The sequence below is a fragment of the Equus asinus genome, chromosome 14, assembly GCF_041296235.1.
Source record: "Equus asinus isolate D_3611 breed Donkey chromosome 14, EquAss-T2T_v2, whole genome shotgun sequence".
NCBI classification, from domain to species: Eukaryota; Metazoa; Chordata; class Mammalia; order Perissodactyla; family Equidae; genus Equus; species Equus asinus.
The window spans coordinates 31,971,669-31,989,878 of NC_091803.1; the positions used below are offsets into that span (position 1 = coordinate 31,971,669).

The following is an 18,210-nucleotide window of genomic DNA, read 5'->3' on the forward strand; positions in this document are numbered from 1 at the left end:
TTCCAACTGTCAGACTGCTCCTCTCTCTTCTTTTGGCTGCTCCCAGGACTGAAGCAGGTGTGAGAGTTTACGTTTTCGGGCTGCTCTTCTAGGAAACAGGTCTGCCATCATCTCCAGCTGTGTCAGAATCTGTCACTTTAGTGAGTATTTTGTCTCCGATGCAAGGTTTGCTGGGCTGGCGCAGGCACTTTCGAGCAAAGATAACAAACAAACAAACAAAACCAACAAATCAAAAATGCTCTCACTGAAGTCTTGGTCAGCCGTGGTGTTTCTATCAGAATTTCTGAGTTGTTGTGGAATATTATTTAGTAAGTGACCAGCAGTACGTACACGCAAAAGGCTGTAAATATAGCAGCTGAGTTTTTCATTTTAAGCCTTTTGGTGCTATTTAATTTTTTAAAAACTATGTGTACGTGTTAATGCCATTAAATGTTTTAGAAAAAATGTAACTGAGTCTGAGTAGCAGCTGAGTTTTTCACTGTACTGTCTACTTAGCTCCCCACCCAGCTCAGTGGCAGATAGGAATTCATTTTCTGCATCATCCAGATAGTATGCCAACTACCTCTAGGCAACTTCTGGAAACATGTACATGCAAATCTAAGAAAATAACCTGGGGGGCAGCCACTTTTCTCCATTAGGTAGTCAAGGGCAGCTCCAAAAATCCTCTAGAGAAGTTTAAGGCAGGGTCTTGGTAGGGTTAGGGAGAATAGTAGGGGCTCCACCCTGCTTGGAGGCTCTGTATGCCAAGGCACTGTGATTGCTTGGATTGCTTGGCGGGGGAGGTGCTGTTAGAGATGTGGGGAGGCTAAGGCTCCCTTGGCACTGCTGCTTTTATGGCTGTAGAGCTTGCCTTTCAGATGAGACCTTCGCTACTTTCAAAAGCCCATCTGACCAACAGTGGGACTGTCTTTCAGAAGAGTTTTCTGTGGCTCAGTATAAAAATCTGGACTCACACTGGTAAGGTTATGTCAGCTTTTTCACTGGCAAAGAATATTGGAGACTTTGAAAACAGATGTTGTGCAATGTTGAGATCAGTGAAAAGACAGGAACATAACTTTGTTGGGGAGAAGGGAACCTTACAGTTTTGATGAGGGGAGTGTTGATATTTTCTTTTTGGTGGAACAGAACGGCTTGGCTGATTTTAAGCTCCAAATGACTGGTCAATTTTCTTTTCAATGTCTATTTGAAGGATTCTGAATGTGGTGAAGGAAATAGTTTCAAAATTTCATCTAAATTGCAAAATATTGGAAACAAATGATGATGAATAGGGGACTAGAATGCCATGCCGCTGTTTAAAAACAAACAAAAACAGAGTAAGGAAGATCTCTGTGTACTGATACGTGTACTCCACAATTTCACTGTAGAAAACTATTTTTAACAGACAGAATAGTGTGTCTTCTAGGCTACCTGTTGTGTAAAAGTGGTGAAGAAATAAGAATCAACAGTCATATTTGCTTGAATACACATAAAGAAACTCTGAAAAGATACATGGAAATAATCATAGTGGTTCCCTGAGCGAGTGGGAGGGAGACGAAACTGGGGAGCTGTGAGACTCGGGCTGGGAGGCAGATTTTTCATTGTGTACTTTTTATGTTTCTTGAGCCCTTTGAAGACATTATCCAGAAAAATTTAAAAACAAAGACAGAAAAGTTACAACACTAAAAACTGGGTGTTGACTACTTAACTTGTTCCTTCAGTTGAAGGAAACCTGATGCTAATTGTGTAAGAGGGGAGACGGCTGCCAAATGTGAGGCCTGTAACGTGCCAGCAAATACCAGAGAAGGGTGGTTCCCTCTCCCCTCAACCCCACTGCCAGACACGATGTTTGAGGACTTGGGGTTTATTTATATTCTAAAGAGCAGCCTCTCTCCTAGAGCCTAAGAGAACCTCTAAGAGCTTTCTGGTAACACTTACCCTCTCCTAGCCCTTACACAAGAGAACAGTGATGGGAAAGGCTTTACTAACCCTGAACCCTTAGAAAAATTTTACCTTGGGGACCCTTCTCCTTAATTTTGCTGTATTTTAATGCTTCATGTCACTCTAGTTGTGAGCTATTATAAACATAGATCACACTGTGCAAAATAATTTTCTGCAATGATAGAAATGTTTTGGGTCTGCACTGACCCATATACAGTAGCCACTAGCCACACGTGAGTATTAAGCACTTTGAATATAGTTAGGGTGATTGAAAAACTGATTCTTCCGTAGTATTTAAATTTAAATACCCACATGTGAACAGTGCAGGTATCACATAAATCTGGTTAAAGCTAAGGAGGCACTTCTCAGGTCTATTATAATCCTGAGTTATTGAAATAAAACCATGTGTAAAAGTTCTCCCTTCTGGAAAAGTTGTTTATTCATTCAACGAATATTTAATAAGCGCCTATTATGGGCCAAACACTATTACAGTTCCCAGGGATAGTATTGTGAACATAACAGACAAGGCCCCTACCCTCGTAGAACTCACATTCTAGCACAAAGATCAGCAAACTATGGCCAATGGGCTAAATCTAGCCCTCTACCTGTTTCTGTACAGCCTGTGAACCAAGAATGGTTTTTACATTTTTAAATATTTGGAAAAAATCAAAATAGAAGTAATAATTCACGTCACATGACAATTATCTGAAATTCAAGTTTCAGTATCCATAAATAGGGTTTTATTTTTTAATACAGTCATGCCTGCTTATTTATGTATTTTCAATGGCTACCATCTCAACCAGAGTTAAGCAGTTGTAACAGAGACCAGGTGGCCTGCAAAGCCTAAAATACTTACTATCTGGTCCTTTATAGAAAAAGCTTGCCAACTCATGTTCCAGTGGATAGTAATATGCTAGGCACCATGATAAGCACTTGGCATGCATTATCTTATTTAATCTTCTGGACAACTCTCTGATGGAGGTTCTATTGGTAAATGTGAAACCGGGGCCCGAGAATGTGCATTTCTAAGCTTCCAGGTGGTACTGATGCTGCTGTTTCACAGAACATAGCCTCTAGATCAGAGATTCCCAACCTTGTTTGCACATTAGAATCCTCTGAGGAAATTTTTAAGAATATGATGCCCAGGCTCCACCCCTAGAGATTCTGATTTAATTGGTCCAAGACCCAGGCATGGGTATTTTTATAAAGCATTCCTGGTGATTCAAATATACAGTCAGGGTGGGAATCACTGCTCTATGGAAATCCTGTTGAACTGTAGTAAAGGGAACACTCAAATAGGAGTCCAAAATTAGGAATTCTAGTTCTAACTCATACGACACATTGTAGCAAGTTGCTTCCCTTCTCTGGGGCTCCATTTTCTTTGCGGGTGAAAAGTGAGGAGTTGGGTGAAAAGTGAGGAGTTGATCTCAGAGGGCTCAAGCTCACTGACTTGTCAGGTGTTCACACAAACAGGTGGAAGAGTCTGAAGACAAATCCACATCTCCAGTGTGTTGGGTGCAGCAACATGATGCCCAAACACCAGGTCTATTTAGGGTAAAACTTATGGCTGACATCTGTTATTAATTATTGTTTGGCAATTTATCAATACAGAAATGCTTCCACATAGCCACACTGCTTTATACACCACACAGTTAGAATTGCAGGTAAAAATGACGATTTAATGAATGTGAGGGTAGTGTTTTATTGCAGGAAATTTGGAAGCTTATGGAAAGTGTAAAGAAGAGAACCCTATAATTCCTAGAACTCTGTTTTTAACAGCCTCCTTTATGAGACCTCAGCCAAGTCAATGCCATCATGATCAAATGATTTCCCACAGAAGCAGGGAGGGCTGCGTGGCCCAGAGGGGCCTCCCCCACAAAAACCCTAAAGGTTAAAGCCCTATTATTACATCTCCAGTAAGTGCAGCTCCAGGCCTGGACTTGAAGATAGCGTGGGTGCTGATTGGGAGCGTGGAAGCTGCAGCCTATAAACTAGAGGACCTCCCACAGTGCTTTCATGCCTGATTGATACTGGGCTCCTCTCAGCCGCTTCATCTATGGATTATCCACTGAGAAACATTCTCCTAAACATTCCTGCACTACTTTTGAAATCTGCAGGTGAAAGATATTAAATAAAAAGGCTTAAAAAAAGAACTTGTTTCTTAATAATAATTTACAAAACATAAAATACATTTTATAATATAGTATTATTTTATCTTTCACCTAATTTTAATTTACAAAGTTATTCAAGTGTGTTAAATATTTTTTATAATTTTATTTACCCTGTCTAGGATATATAATTGGCTGTTGCTATATGCTTATATTTCTTTTTGTTTCTAGATTAACTTTTACAAATGCCTAATACTTTGAGGCAGAGTATTCTGTTTATGAAAATCTTCTGAATATATAAATTTACAGATTAAAGGTAGCAATTTTCTTGATTAATAAAACAGCTTAGCCCTTTGCTTTCACTGAGAGTAACTGGGTGACCTTGGTCTTTACTTCTTTAGAAATGCTAATGGGACACAATAGCATGTAGTAGTCAGGAGAATAGACTGGGACCAGACAGCTCTGGGTTCAAATCCAACCAGTGCCTCTGTTACAGGCTGAATGTTTGTGTCCCCCCAATGTCACATGTTGAAGTCCCAACTCCTCAAATGTGATGGTATTTGGAGGTGGGGTCTTTGGGAGGTAAGTAGGTTTAGAAGAGGTCGTGAGGGTGAGGCCCCCATGATGGGATTAGTATCCTTACAAGAAGAAGAGAAACCAGAGCTCGCTTGCTCTCTCTCTGTCCACCATGTGAGGTCACAGAGAGAAGGCGACCATCTGCAAGCCAGGAACAGGGCCCTCGGGGGGAAATGAATCAGCTGGCACCTTGATCTTGGGCTTCCCAGCCTCCAGAACTGTGAGAAACAAATGTCTGTTTGTTTAGGCCACTAGGTTGATGGTATTTTTGTTATGGCAGCCAGAGCTGACTACGACAGCCTCTTAGTAGACATATTTTCTATCTATAAACAGAGATGATAATAGTATCCATTTCACAGGGTTACTCTGAAGATTTAATGATAAATCGGATGTAAGTAAAACACTGAGCACAGTGTTTGGAACATAGTGGGTGCTCAGAAAATGGTACTGTTATGATGATTCTTAATAAGAATAATAAAACTTAGCTGCTTTGGTGTTTGGCTACCTTTAGGACAGAAACAAATGGTTGTCCTTTTGGTTGACTTTTAGATGGATTGATCTCCGTGGAAATCCTGAGTGCTAAAACATCCAACAAGACTGATTCTAGTTCTTGTCACCATGGAGATATTACTTCGTGCCAAGTGTTTTCAGCGCCTAGCAGTTCCTGGTTCTGTGAGAGCAGTGCATAAAGATTACAGAATAGTGACCCCTCAGAATTTCTCCAACTATGAATCCATAAAACAGGACTTCAAACTGGAGGTTCCAGAGTATTTTAACTTTGCTAAAGATGTCCTGGACAAATGGACCAATACGGAAAAGGTATGGAGCAAGGATCATTCAGGCTATAGTTTCTCAACCGGGAGTGACTTTGCCCCAGGGGACTTCTGGCTATGTCTGGAGACAGTTTTGTTGCCATGACTTGAGAGAAGGTGGTGCTAATGGGTAGAGGCCAGGGATGCTGCTAAATGTCCTGTAATGCACAGGACAGTCTCCCACAGTAGAAAATTATCTGGCTCAACATCTTAAGTTTCCTGGTCCATAAAGCCTGGGTTACAAAAATGTATGATTATAGGTTAATTTTTTAAAAAACAAAAAGGAGTAGAGTGAAAAGTGATTCCAAGAGTCAGAAATGTTAGGAAATGAGGCTTAGAAACAGCATTGAGAGAAATATAAACGGAGGCAAGAATTCTAACTTTTTGGAAAGAAAAATAATCAGGCTCAATGAGAAATGACATGTGCTAGAGGAAATGACATAGCTCTCAACATCCAGAAATAAGGACCTCAGAGTTATTTCCAAATACTCCATGTATGTCCCAATAATGACTTGTGAATTTTCTTCAGAGGAAATATTCCAGTAAATCAGTTGAAATAGAATTTAGCTGCATAACCACCTTTAAATCCATGAGTGGTTTGTCTTTCCTCAGGCTGGAAAGAGACCTTCCAATCCAGCCTTCTGGTGGGTAAGTGGAAATGGAAAAGAAGTGAGATGGAGTTTTGAAGAACTGGGATCTTTGTCCAGGAAATTTGCCAATATACTTGCAGAAGCCTGTGCTCTACAAAGGGGAGATCGAGTAATTGTGATTCTGCCCAGGATCCCAGAGTGGTGGCTTGCAAACATAGCCTGTCTGAGAACAGGTTAGTAATGTTCATAATCTGATTCAGTTTAAAGGAGGCTGGACGGGAGATTTTCCAAAACATCTAACTAATCAGAAAACATTTATTTGGGTAAATTATTTGAGGAACTGTTCACAATATTGTATTATTTTCAGGAACCTTAGAAATGTATTAGAAACATGCCATGTCTTTTGACCTAAACTGGGAATTGGGTTTTTCAAAATGAAATTGTTTTATTATATGAATGCCAATCAACAATCATGTACCCTCATACCTACTGCTGTTCTCCTCCCATAGGACCCATAGTCATGTGAAACTCAAGGCAGCCACAAACTCAAAGAACCCATGCCACTTCTTGTTTCCTGCCTTTATTCCCCTCATGGTCTATTACCATTCTTGTGGTGCCTTAAGCCAGGCATCTAGACTCCTTCCTAATCAGTTCCTAAGTTTTGTAAATTTGACCTTCTGCATGCCTCTAGAGTCCCTCTTCTCCAACTCCATTGCCCTTGCTTTACTTAACATCTCCTGAATAGATTTCCCCAGAAGTCTCCCTAATTTGGGTCTCACGTGTGCCCACACTGCACTCCAATCCAATTCATCCTCCACAGCCAGGGTTCTTTCTAGAACACACATTTTATCCTGCCATTTTGCTACCTGACATTATTTAATAACTTCCTGTTGCCTACCAGATAAAATCTGAACTTACTTAGGTGTGTCACGGAAGGCTCTGGTTATCTTCCCTTCATTGTTCTCATTTCCCCACCCTCCTACTCTGTACTCTAGCCATGACAAATGGTTTCCTATAAGGTTTGTGGTCTCTCTCGTCTCATGGCTTTTGTGGACACAGTTTCCTATTCTTGGAAAGCCTTTCTCTCACGCCTGACCACCTGGGCAACTCCTATTAGACTTTCAAGTCTCAGTTCTAATGTTAGGCAACCCCACCCTGATGTCCCAATCCAGGTACTTTCTTTTTTGGGCTCCCCAAAGAAACATGTATGTATTTCTATTTTAACCTGTACTATATTGTCTGGGTATACTATTTTATCATAAATCTGTCATTCCCAAAGGACTATGTAAGCTCCTAAAAGGCAATGGCTGTGATATATTCATCTCTGCATTTCCAATGACCGGCGTATAGTAAATGCTCAGTGAAATATTTGTTGAATTAATTAGTATCTCTATTGTCATAATAAATCATTATATTAAGTAACCATTCTTAGTTTATTATAATCATTACTCACATTTGAGGAGAGTTATATGCTCTAATCTCATGTTTAAATAGAAATTAGACACTAGAGTTGCACAGTCCACTTTTATACAGTTTTTTAACGAAATGATTGCTTTCCTGAAAGCTGCTCAAGCTCACTGTCTTAGAAGGGACTCACTGATTTCCAGGACCAGAAAGCCGTTCATATTAGTTGAATAAGGAAGGAGAATTATTGAACATCTACTGGGAATCTTAGAGGAAAAAAAAAGTCCAGAAAGAACAACTGGCCTCTGCAGGCGAACAGGCTCTTCAGCAGGCAGCTTCTATCTCTATTTGTTTTGCTCTGAAGCCACAGGGAACAGGTATATCAGGGTACAGTTTAATCTTGCTACTCTGTCAATCATGATGTCTGCTTACACTGACTTTTCAAATCTCTGTTCTAGTCTATTTTATGTTGACTTTATGGTTTAGCTCTTGGAAGGCAATCTATTTCCTTTTTTTCCAAGCTCTCAGAGAGATCTGCTCTACAGCCCCCAGTGCCAACAACAAACTCTCATATCACATTTTAATTATAAAACTCTTCTCTATGTATTATGGACCAAATCCCATTTCAACAGAAATCTCAGTATATAATTATTAAAAAATATCAATTCTGAATGAGTTGGTCCCTTATTTAAGTAATATCTACCACAAAAAGCTAGTATAACACCCATCTCAGTCCACAGATCTTTAGGAAGTTTCTAGATGGATGTAGTCCCTCTGGCATTATAATAAACATTCTCTCATTTGCTCATTTTGTCTTCACAAGAGCCTTATGATTAGGAAGGAGAAGCCTCATTTTATAAACAGGAAAGCCAAAACTTCCACAGATGAGGGGGAAGAAACATTAACTCGCTTTCCCAAAGTCACTCAGCAAGTCAGTACTGGAGCCCAAGGCACTCACCAACATTTTCTAGAATTTTCATAAAATTTCAAAATAGGAACAGTTCTTAAAAATCATCTAGTTCATTCTTCTCAAACTTTGACGTGCATGTGAATCGCTTGGGGATCTCATTAAAATGCAGATTCTGATCCAATAAGCCTGGGTGGGACCTGAGATCCTACATTTCTAAGAACTCCAGGTGATGTCTATGCTGCTGGTCCAGGGGCTACCCTTCGAGTGACAAGGAACTAGTCCTCCCATTAATTTGTGGATGAGGAAAGCAAGGTCCAAATTCAGCAACTTGGCCAAGGTCACTCCTTGATTAGGGAAATAGGCAAAACAAGGACCTTGGAGCCCAGATGTCCAGCCCAGAGCTCTTTCTGCTGCTCCACAGGGCTTTCTCTATCCGGTGTCAGTAGCATGTGTCAATGCCTATGCCCTTATGCAAAATAACAACTATGAAGCAGAAATGGACATTTTATTTCTGGAAGTTTTGAACTTTTTTTTTTACATGAAACAAATATAAATAGGAATCCTCCTCAGAGAGGCCATCCTAGGCACCCTATCTAAAACAGCTTCCCCCACCCCACCCAAAGTGGTCATTCCCTATCCTTTTAAACAGCACTTATCACCTGATATTGTGTATGTGCTTAATGTCTGTCTAGAATGTAAGATCCATGAAGGCAGGGACCTCTACTGTATCCTTAGCACTTAGAAAAGTGTCTGCCACATAGTAGGCTCTCAATATATATTTTTAAAAGAATGAATGAATAAACAAATCCATTGTGTTTATAATCAACTTGGACATTACTCCAGAGTAATTCTGGAAGATTGTTTTTTTATTTAAAGTAACAGTGTGCTCCCTGACAAGAAACTATGTAATGTTTCCCAGAATAATTAGTTTGGACAGGAAACAGTTTTAATAGGTAAGATTGATCACTGTTAATAGATTCTTTTAAAGATATGATATGAATTATATATTGGCAGAAATTAATTTTCTAAGGGTAATGTTTTTAAAAAAGTGCTTCTTCTGGGCATGAAATGCTGGCAGTGGGCTTACTGCTAGAGAGTGCCTTTAAATTATGGAAAAGTGTTAGGCCATGGGAGGCTAACTACTTATCCCTAGGTGGCACATCTTTAAGGAATAACCTTGGAGTAAAAACCTGTTATTACATTGCCATGTTTAGAAAGGGAAGATATTCTGAGGAAACTTGAATTTTAGTCGTGGTTGTCTGTTTCCTGAAGAATTCCATTGAAGGGGCTTGTCCTTGCCAAAATAAAGATGAGTCAGTGTCAAGAGTCCAGGAACGACCAGGCAGAACCTGAGACTCATGGAAGTGAAGTGGCTTGCCAAGGCCAAGCTGTAAGAGTATCTGGCTCCAGGACATACTCTGAACCATTCCACTACACCTCACAGTGGAAGTCACAGCAGGTCGGAATAGCAGCACAGAAAAGATGAATGCCTTAATTCTTCCCTTTGGAAAGAAACCATCAAACAGTCATGCCCATTTTAAGAGACACTGGACAGAAGTGGTTAAGTGTACAGCTCTGGGGTCAGGCTGCAGGGTTCAGTTCCTACACTGCCACTTCCTACTGGTGATCTTGGGCAAGTTATTCACAGCTTTTGTGTTTGGGGGTTTTGGGTGGGGATCAAATGAGTTAAAACATGCAGAACACTTAGAATAGCACCTGGCACTCAAGTACTCAATCAACATTGGTAACATTACTTTTCAATCAAAACCCTCTTCAAGCTGAGCAGTATGAATGATCTTCAGCCAGAAGATAATCATCCAGCTTTTAATACCCTTTCATGTTAGGTTAGAAGGGTCATAACTTTGAGAGCCCAAGAAAGGCAAAGCAAAATAATGAAAGGAAGACAAATAGATCCCTTGCTGGTACTCTAACTCATTCTGAGATTACAGAATGTACATGAACCATCGACACTATCCTAACGAACATGATGAAGGAAATCCTTCCTTCTAAACACTGTTTCTTTTCTGCTCCTTTAGGGACGGTTGTAATTCCAGGAACCACTCAGCTGACCCAGAAAGACATCCTCTACAGACTACAATCTTCAAAAGCAAAGTGCATTATTACCAATGAAGTTTTAGCCCCAGCAGTAGATGCTGTTGCATCTAAATGTGAAAATCTGCACTCCAAGCTAATTGTGTCTCAGAAGCCCAGAGAGGGGTGGGGGAACCTCAAGGAGATGATGAAGTGAGTAGCCATCACTGTTGTAGAACAGCTTCCCCAAAAGAAAGGCAAATTGAAAAGTTACTCAACCCACAAGTGATCAGGAAAATGAAAATTAAAACAATAGGCAAAGGGAACAACTGATTATTTCTGCACTAATAGTGCAAAGCTCTGAGGCAGGAAGCAGCTTGGAGTGTTTTCGTATGTTGGGATTTCCAGGAAGCAGACCCCAAGACAGAGATTACTTGTGTAAGAAGTTTATTAAGGAGTTCTTTTGGGATCAACACCTGTGAACGAAGGGGAACAATGTGGAATTGGGCAGAGGAAGAAATTTATCTGCCATGAACTCCCCAAAAAGCCCTCAGCCAACCCACTGGGACCTCTGGACTTTGGATAGCCCCTCAGAGTTGTTCCCAGCTAAAGTAAGAGGTCCTGGCCTTTATATGCCCATACTAATCAGTAATTAGTGCCGGCTGTCCCTTGAAGGTGGCGTGTCCTTGAGCAAGGCAGCTCTCTTCAGCCAAGGCAATCTTTAAAGAGGGCTATCAGCGCTTGTGGGGCTAAGTCCTTTATTCCTGCAGTGGGATCTAGCAGGTGCGTCACAGCATCAACCACAGAGCTGTCATCATTTCCCAGGGAAATTGACTGCTATCAATCCTTCTGTGTAGACTATATAATTCTCTTGCTGACAGCAATGCTTCTAGCAGGTTATAATAAGAAGAACACTTAATGTTAATGGATGCAAATATAAAACTGAATTATACTGATGTTCACGCTCTCCTATGGGGGTGCTTCTAGGGTTACTTGGAACTGCTACCAGGCATTGGTTATATTTGGCAGAAAATTCCTTCTCTAGAATGAGCATGCTTTACTCAAGGATTTGGAAGCATGCTTGCAACTATGAACTTATTCCTACTTTCTCTAAAGTAGCTAACATTTATTGAGTTCTTACCAAAGGCCAGGTACTATTCTAACAAAAACAATGTTATAATTGCAATAAGGCTAACATTTATATGGCACTGGTTATGTGCAAAAAACTGTTCCAAGCACTTCAGATATACTAACTCATTTAAATCTCACAACAACCTAAGGGCAGGTACTATAATTACACAGATGAATAGGGTCAAATGCTAGGATCTGGCAGAGTTGGGTTTCAAACTCAGGCAGTCTGGCTTCTGAGCCCATACTCCTAACTGTTAGGTTTACTGCCTCCAGTAGTGAGAGCTTGGTACGATAACCCTGCCTTAGGTTTCCAAAGCAACTGTATCTATGATAGAAGTCATAGGTACACAGTGATAGGTACTAATTATTTTTAAGGCAGATAATTATGGAATCATAGACTAAACACTTGGTCTAGCTTTGCTAGTCTTTGAAAATAGCTTTTCTATTTCTCATGGCCTGGATGTTTCTGATTCATCCATTCTCAACCCAATACTTCCAGATAAAATCTGTGTGCCTCTTAGACACTGGATGTGCAGAGCTGACCTCCTCTCAGCTGCCCTAATGTATGACTGATAGAGCAGCCCAATTATCCCTCAGAACTAAACGTTTTCTTTCTCTTTTACTGCAGCCCTCCCATCCCTGGATGGATGCTTAGATCCTCTTCAGTCTTACTGTGCGTTATATTCAGAACTGTGTAGACTCTCTTGTGGGAAACAGAAAACCTGTCCTTTCAGGGATCAGGAAGCATTTTCTATAAAAGGGGTGGATAGCAAATATTTTAGGTTTTGCAGTGTCTGTCACAACTACTCATTTCTGCTGTTGTAGTGTGAACACAGCCATGGACAATATGCAAATGAATGGGCATGCCTGTGTTCCAATAAAACTTCATTTACAAAAACAGGAGGCAGGCCAGCTTTGGCCCGGGGACTGTAGTTTGCTGATCCCTGCTTTATACTATTACCCAGGACTTCCATGAACATACCCATTTTTTTTAAAAAAAACACATTTTAAAGCATCCACAGTAAAGAGGAAGGGGCAGTTTTTCATATATCCACGATTACAAGATCACAGAATCCTCATTCTGCTGGTGGTATGATAAAACTCTGGAATTTTTAAAATGCTTTAACTCTTCTTTATCATACAGTAAAAAGCTATGAAATCGGCTGTTATAAATGGGCTGTTGATGGCAAAGTTTAGTTTGATTCTGGAACGCACCTAAAAAGATGCAGAGAGAGATGGCTTTTACCTTGGAATTCGACTTGAGTCACTGGGGCCTGATCCATGAGATGAAGGGGTCCGAGTAGACGGTTTCTCGAATCCTTTTCTGTGGTGACAGTCTCTGACGCTGTGTCTAATGTGCAGAATCATTGTGGTTTGTCCTTCATAGACATGCCAGTGACAACCACACCTGCGTGAAGACAAAGCACAATGAGATGATGGCCATTTACTTCACCAGTGGAACAAGTGGACCTCCTAAAATGACCGGACACACCCACAGCAGTTTTGGCTTAGGATTATCTGTAAATGGAAGGTACTTTCACAGAACCGCAGCTTCATGTGTCAAAACTGCCAAGGCGATGATCCATTTATTGGTCTTTTAAATTTGTTTTCCTGTATATGTCAGGGCTATTCCTTGTTTTCCCAGGTTCTGGCTGGATTTAACACCTTCGGATGTGATGTGGAATACCTCAGACACAGGCTGGGCAAAGTCTGCATGGAGCAGTGTTTTTTCTCCATGGATCCAGGGAGCATGTGTATTTGCACATTATCTGCCACGTTTTGAGCCAACTTCCATCTTGCAAGTAAGGCAGAGCACAAGAGGTCAACATTTAGAGATGCATTAGCAGTGTCACTGACAGGACTGGTGAATACAGTAACTTGCAGAAATCAGAGTAGACAACATGATTTAAGATATGTCACATCTGGGAAGTCAGTTATTCTGAAAAGATGTACAGAGGAAAGGCATGAGTGCATTCATGTTAGAATAAAGAATGTTTAAGTGGTGCTGTGCCTACCCTAGACATTTAGGCACTTATTAATGTTGTCATAAGACCAAGAGTTTACCTCTACATTGCAGACACTTTCCAAGTTTCCCATCACAGTCTTCTGTTCAGCGCCAACTGCATACCGAATGCTTGTACAGAGTGATATGAGCAGGTAAGAAAGGCTGGTAAATAGGCACCTAGTTGGGGGAAGGGAGAGGAGGAGGAAGCTATAAAAGATCTTTCTGCCTGAAACATAGCTCCAGACTAGTAGGTCCGGGATTTAACAATCTCTCCTCCTCCTTCTCCTTCTTGCTTTCATTCTGTAAGTGATAATTACTGCATCCAGGGCAGGCTGCCCCAAGCAAGGAGAGAAAAATGAGGGTAAAGCCCCAGGTACACCTCAGAGCCCTGTGCTTATGGGTGAGAAGGTGTTTAATCTTTTGGATGATGACTGTTACCTGAGCGGCAAAAATAGAGAAATTGCTCCTTTTTGGAACCTTATCCCAGCAAATAGGAAAAAGGATGAATGTCTTTTATTCTATTATGAATTCCATTTGAAAGGGTGGATTGGTAAATATTTTGAAATTTATTTTTTTAAATTTTTGAATAGGAAGTAGTTCATATGATGTAAAATTCAATAAGTCTATAAGAATATATAGTTAAAAGTCATCCTTCAAACATTGTCCTCAGTCTCCATTCTCCTTCTCCCTGAAATCTGTGCACATACAAGCCAATGTGCCTATGTTCTCCTCCACTGTTTTATAAAGATAAATGGAAACATACTGTGCACACAGTTCTGAATCTTCCCTTTTTTGCCTAAATATACATCTTGGAACTGTGCTGTCCAATATGGTAACCACTAGCCACATGCAGATATTTAAATTTAAATTTAAATTAAACTTAAAACTCAGTTCCTCAGTAGCACTAATCATGTTTCAAGTACTCAGTAGCCACACAGGACTAGATGATATTGTAGTGGATCGTGCAGATTATAGAACACTTCCGTCATGGCAGAAAGTTCTATTGGACAGCACTGTCCAGGAGCTTCCTCGTTTTTTTTTTTTTTTTTTTTTTTTTTTACAGCTGCATAGTATTCCATTGCATGAATATTCCACAATTTATCCAGACATGGTAAACTTTTAATCACTGATTTAAAATGTTATTATGTGGTACTTTGCCTGAGGATGGCACCATTTTTTTTGCAACAAGTCACACCCCACCCCTCCAAAAAAAACTAAAGGCAGAAAAGAAAAAGAAAAGCTGGTGTTTTGGGAGTCATTCTATGTGTTAGAATGGTTCATTTATTTTGTATTGGAGGGAGAAGTAAGGAAGGAACTACAACCCATTTTATATTGAAATTTCACTGGAAATCATCCTAACTTCCATTTCTCTCCATTCTTCCTCCTAAATTTAACTTATCTGTTTTCTGAGAAGCTATAAGTTCAAAAGCTTAAAGCACTGCGTGAGTGCTGGGGAACCCATCAACCCTGAAGTGACTGAACAGTGGAGAAACAGGACAGGTCTGGATATCTACGAAGGATATGGACAGACTGAAACGGTACATGGACCTCACTGAAAAGACAGGGCTGGACTTGATTAGTCGGATGAATAAAACCAAAGTGTTTATTATGACCTTATGATTCTTTGAGGGATAAGGAGGGAGTGGAGTGGTTGGAAGAATAGTTAAAAAAAAAAAAAGCTGGAGGGAAGCTGGTTGCAAAAAAGCTCTATAACAGTTGTTTAAATAGTCATTCATTGAGGAAAACCACTATATAACTGATCAGAGTGAGGGCATTAAAATATGTTTTAAATGAAAACATGCTAAATCTACAGAAAGAGACTTCCCCTATATATTAGTCAGGGCTGCTGAGTTCCTTGTTACTTGAAGTATTGTGAGTTTACTGGACAACTCCTTGGCAGGCATACTCTTAAAAGAGTTATTTAAAGAGCTCGTAGAAATAATAATAAGAAATTATAGAGGAGATGAATGAAATAATAACAAAAGTGGTTATTATGTAAGGAAAGGGAAGGGTAGAATAGAGCAGATAAGGGAAAGGCTGAAAGAAATTTTTCACGATGTGTCTTTTTGTAATGCTTCAATTTATAAACCATCAGAATGTAGTACCTGGTCAAAAATTAAAATACCAAAAATAAAAACAGAAATTGACAGATGTATTAAGTAGAAACAGCATATCATGCTAATATGAGTACAAATGTTTTCATAAATATGGATATTTTAGTAATGATAAATTAAGTGTTATAACTTTATTTTATATATATATTCATTTAGTGTCTATCTCTACACTCCACAAGAGCAGAGAAATTGTTTTATTTTGAGCCTGGTTCATAGTAAGTTCTCAATAAATATTGTTGAATGAGCGCAGGTAAATGAATAAATGAATTTTAAGTTACTTGTAATACTACTTTACTCCTTCTTCTTCCTAACTAGGTGCTAATCTGTGGAAATTTTAAGGGAATGAAAGTGAAGCCTGGCTCAATGGGAAAGCCTTCTCCTGCGTTTGACGTTAAGGTTGGCACATCCTCTTCCAGGAGAATATTCAACAACCCAACCTGTTTACCACTCACCTCACCTCTACCCTCCCCACACTCTTAGTTGTGGTGATGATTTCAGGTCATTTCCATCCTATCTTAACTTCTATGTAAAGATAGAACTGGGTTAGAAACATTAGTTTATTGGCCTTGAATATTTTGCAAAGCAGTTGCTTGTGCCAAGCAGTTCTAAGTATTTTACAAATATTAATCCATTTAATTCCAAGAAGGAACTTATGAGAGACATATTATTATAAGAACCATTTCACAGATGAGGCACAGAGAGGTAAGGAACTCCCTGAGGTCACACAGCTAGTAGCTTCTAGCACTGGGATTCAATCCCAAGCAGTCTGGTTCCAGTATCCCTGCTCTTAACCACACCACCACCCTGCCCCTTCTGGTGAGGGAGGTCAAGACCTCCTGATGAGGTCAAGTAGGCCAAAAGAGGCTACAGTTTATAGTGGCGGCAGCATTCTCCCTCTCTTGCCCCAGCCTCCCCTGGCCATTTCCTGGCTCTCCATAACCACTGCCATTACTACCACCTGATCCCTAGGGGGCATCCTATGATCCCATCTGCAAGCTTTGCACACGGTTCGAATTCTTCTCAGATCAACCCAGCCAAGGCTAGGCATAGCCAAAGGAACTTACACTAACACCTGAGAGAAAACCATAGCAACAGAACACAAAATGGATGAGTTTACAGAATGGAGAGCTCAGAACCAAACTTAAATGAGGGTTAGTTGTAGGTTAGATCAATGTTTCCCAAGCTTATCTGATCATAAGAATCACAGGGGCACTTGTTAAAAATGCTAACTCTCAGCCCCTGCCGTAGAGAGTCTGATTCAATAGATTCAGGATGGGATCCTGAAATCTATGTTTTAAACAAGCGCTCCAGGTAATTCTTATGATCAGGTGAGTTTGAGAAAGTTTAGATGAGATTCATTGCTAATTTCACTGTTTATAGAATAAGCCAGATGCTGGGCTCTTTCCCTTACTTTAACTTTGCTCTGGGAACCTTGTCTAAAGATGGGATTGCTGAGTCAGGCCTGGCTCTGCTCTTCACTAGCTGAGTGTCTTTGGATAAGCTGTTAGAGCCTCAGTTTCCTGATTTGTAAAATGGGGACGAGGGTGACCAACTTGCCTCAGTTTGCCTGGGACTTGCCTGGTTTTAGCAGTGAAAGTCATACATCCCAGGGACACTCTCCTGCCTCATTCCCAGACAAACTGAGAAGGCTGGTAATCGTAAGAACAGAATTGATTTTATCGGTTTCTTGTGAGGATTAAATGAGATAACATCTCTAAAGAGCATAGCAAAATACTTGGTACATAATAAAGGTCCGGAAGATAGGTGCCATTATTATTATTCACTTCTCTCTTGCACTCCCTGCCTTTGAAAAGCTTTTTTAAGAAGAGATGGTAGGGGAGCCCTAGTTACATTCTGTAAACAGGCTTAGCAACAGTTCATTGGCTTGTAGGCTGCCTTCAGTTAGAGACAGAAATATTGATAATTAAGCATTATCATGTCTGCGTTACAAGCAATCAAGTTGGCCTTTCACACAGCTGTGTTCCTTTCTCCCCTCTTAATGACAGTTCCCAACCTGCATTGCTGTGATGGTCTCACAGGTGCAGCTGTACTCAGTGATCCCAACTGCAGTGTACCACCAGTTCCTCAGTAATTCAAGCCTAGTGGTTTTCTGGAGCAACTATAATTGAATGCAAAAGGGTGTGGCCAAGAGGAAAACACTGCTCTGCCATGCATCCCCCAGCAGCATCACTACCTTCATTTTTTTCTCCAATTTTTTTTATTGTGATAAAATACACATAACATATAATTTACCATCTTGACCATTTTTAAGTGCACAAATCAGTGGTATTAAATACATTCATAATGTTGTGCAATCATCTCCACTATCCATCTCCATAAAATGAGCCTAAGAATAGTTCTAACCAGATGGGACTGTTGTAAGGACTAAAGAAAACGTGAAGCACTTAGAGCTGTAGCATTTATTACTCGGGATGCAGTAAGTGCTTAATAATTGGTAGCTTCCATCAGGCACTTCAGGGAACCATGATGACTGGGAGAGGCTGAGAGAGCCAGGCTTTGGCTGACCCACCACTATCTCAACCAGAGAACATTCCCCTTTTCCTGCTGACTTCTCTTGGGCTTCTGAAGTCAGGTTTTGTTTGTTCTACAGT

General features: G+C 40.3%; 1 protein-coding gene across 4 annotated transcripts in view; it reads left to right on the forward strand.

Moving 5' to 3' along the window:
- The window catches only part of LOC139040203 (acyl-coenzyme A synthetase ACSM3, mitochondrial), a 23,714-nt gene continuing 5,504 nt past the window's right edge, over positions 1–18,210 (forward strand). The window contains exons 1-10 of one of the 4 annotated variants that reach the window (XM_070484740.1): positions 1–140; positions 858–957; positions 5,151–5,420; positions 6,026–6,236; positions 10,354–10,561; positions 12,867–13,010; positions 13,125–13,281; positions 13,557–13,636; positions 14,899–15,022; positions 15,914–15,994. In XM_070484740.1, the coding sequence (XP_070340841.1) occupies positions 5,220–5,420; positions 6,026–6,236; positions 10,354–10,561; positions 12,867–13,010; positions 13,125–13,281; positions 13,557–13,636; positions 14,899–15,022; positions 15,914–15,994 (1,206 nt within the window). In that variant the 5' untranslated portion in view covers positions 1–140; positions 858–957; positions 5,151–5,219. The remainder of the gene's footprint in view (positions 141–857; positions 958–5,150; positions 5,421–6,025; positions 6,237–10,353; positions 10,562–12,866; positions 13,011–13,124; positions 13,282–13,556; positions 13,637–14,898; positions 15,023–15,913; positions 15,995–18,210) is intronic. The other 3 variants (XM_070484742.1, XM_070484739.1, XM_070484741.1) reach the window with 3 other exon arrangements.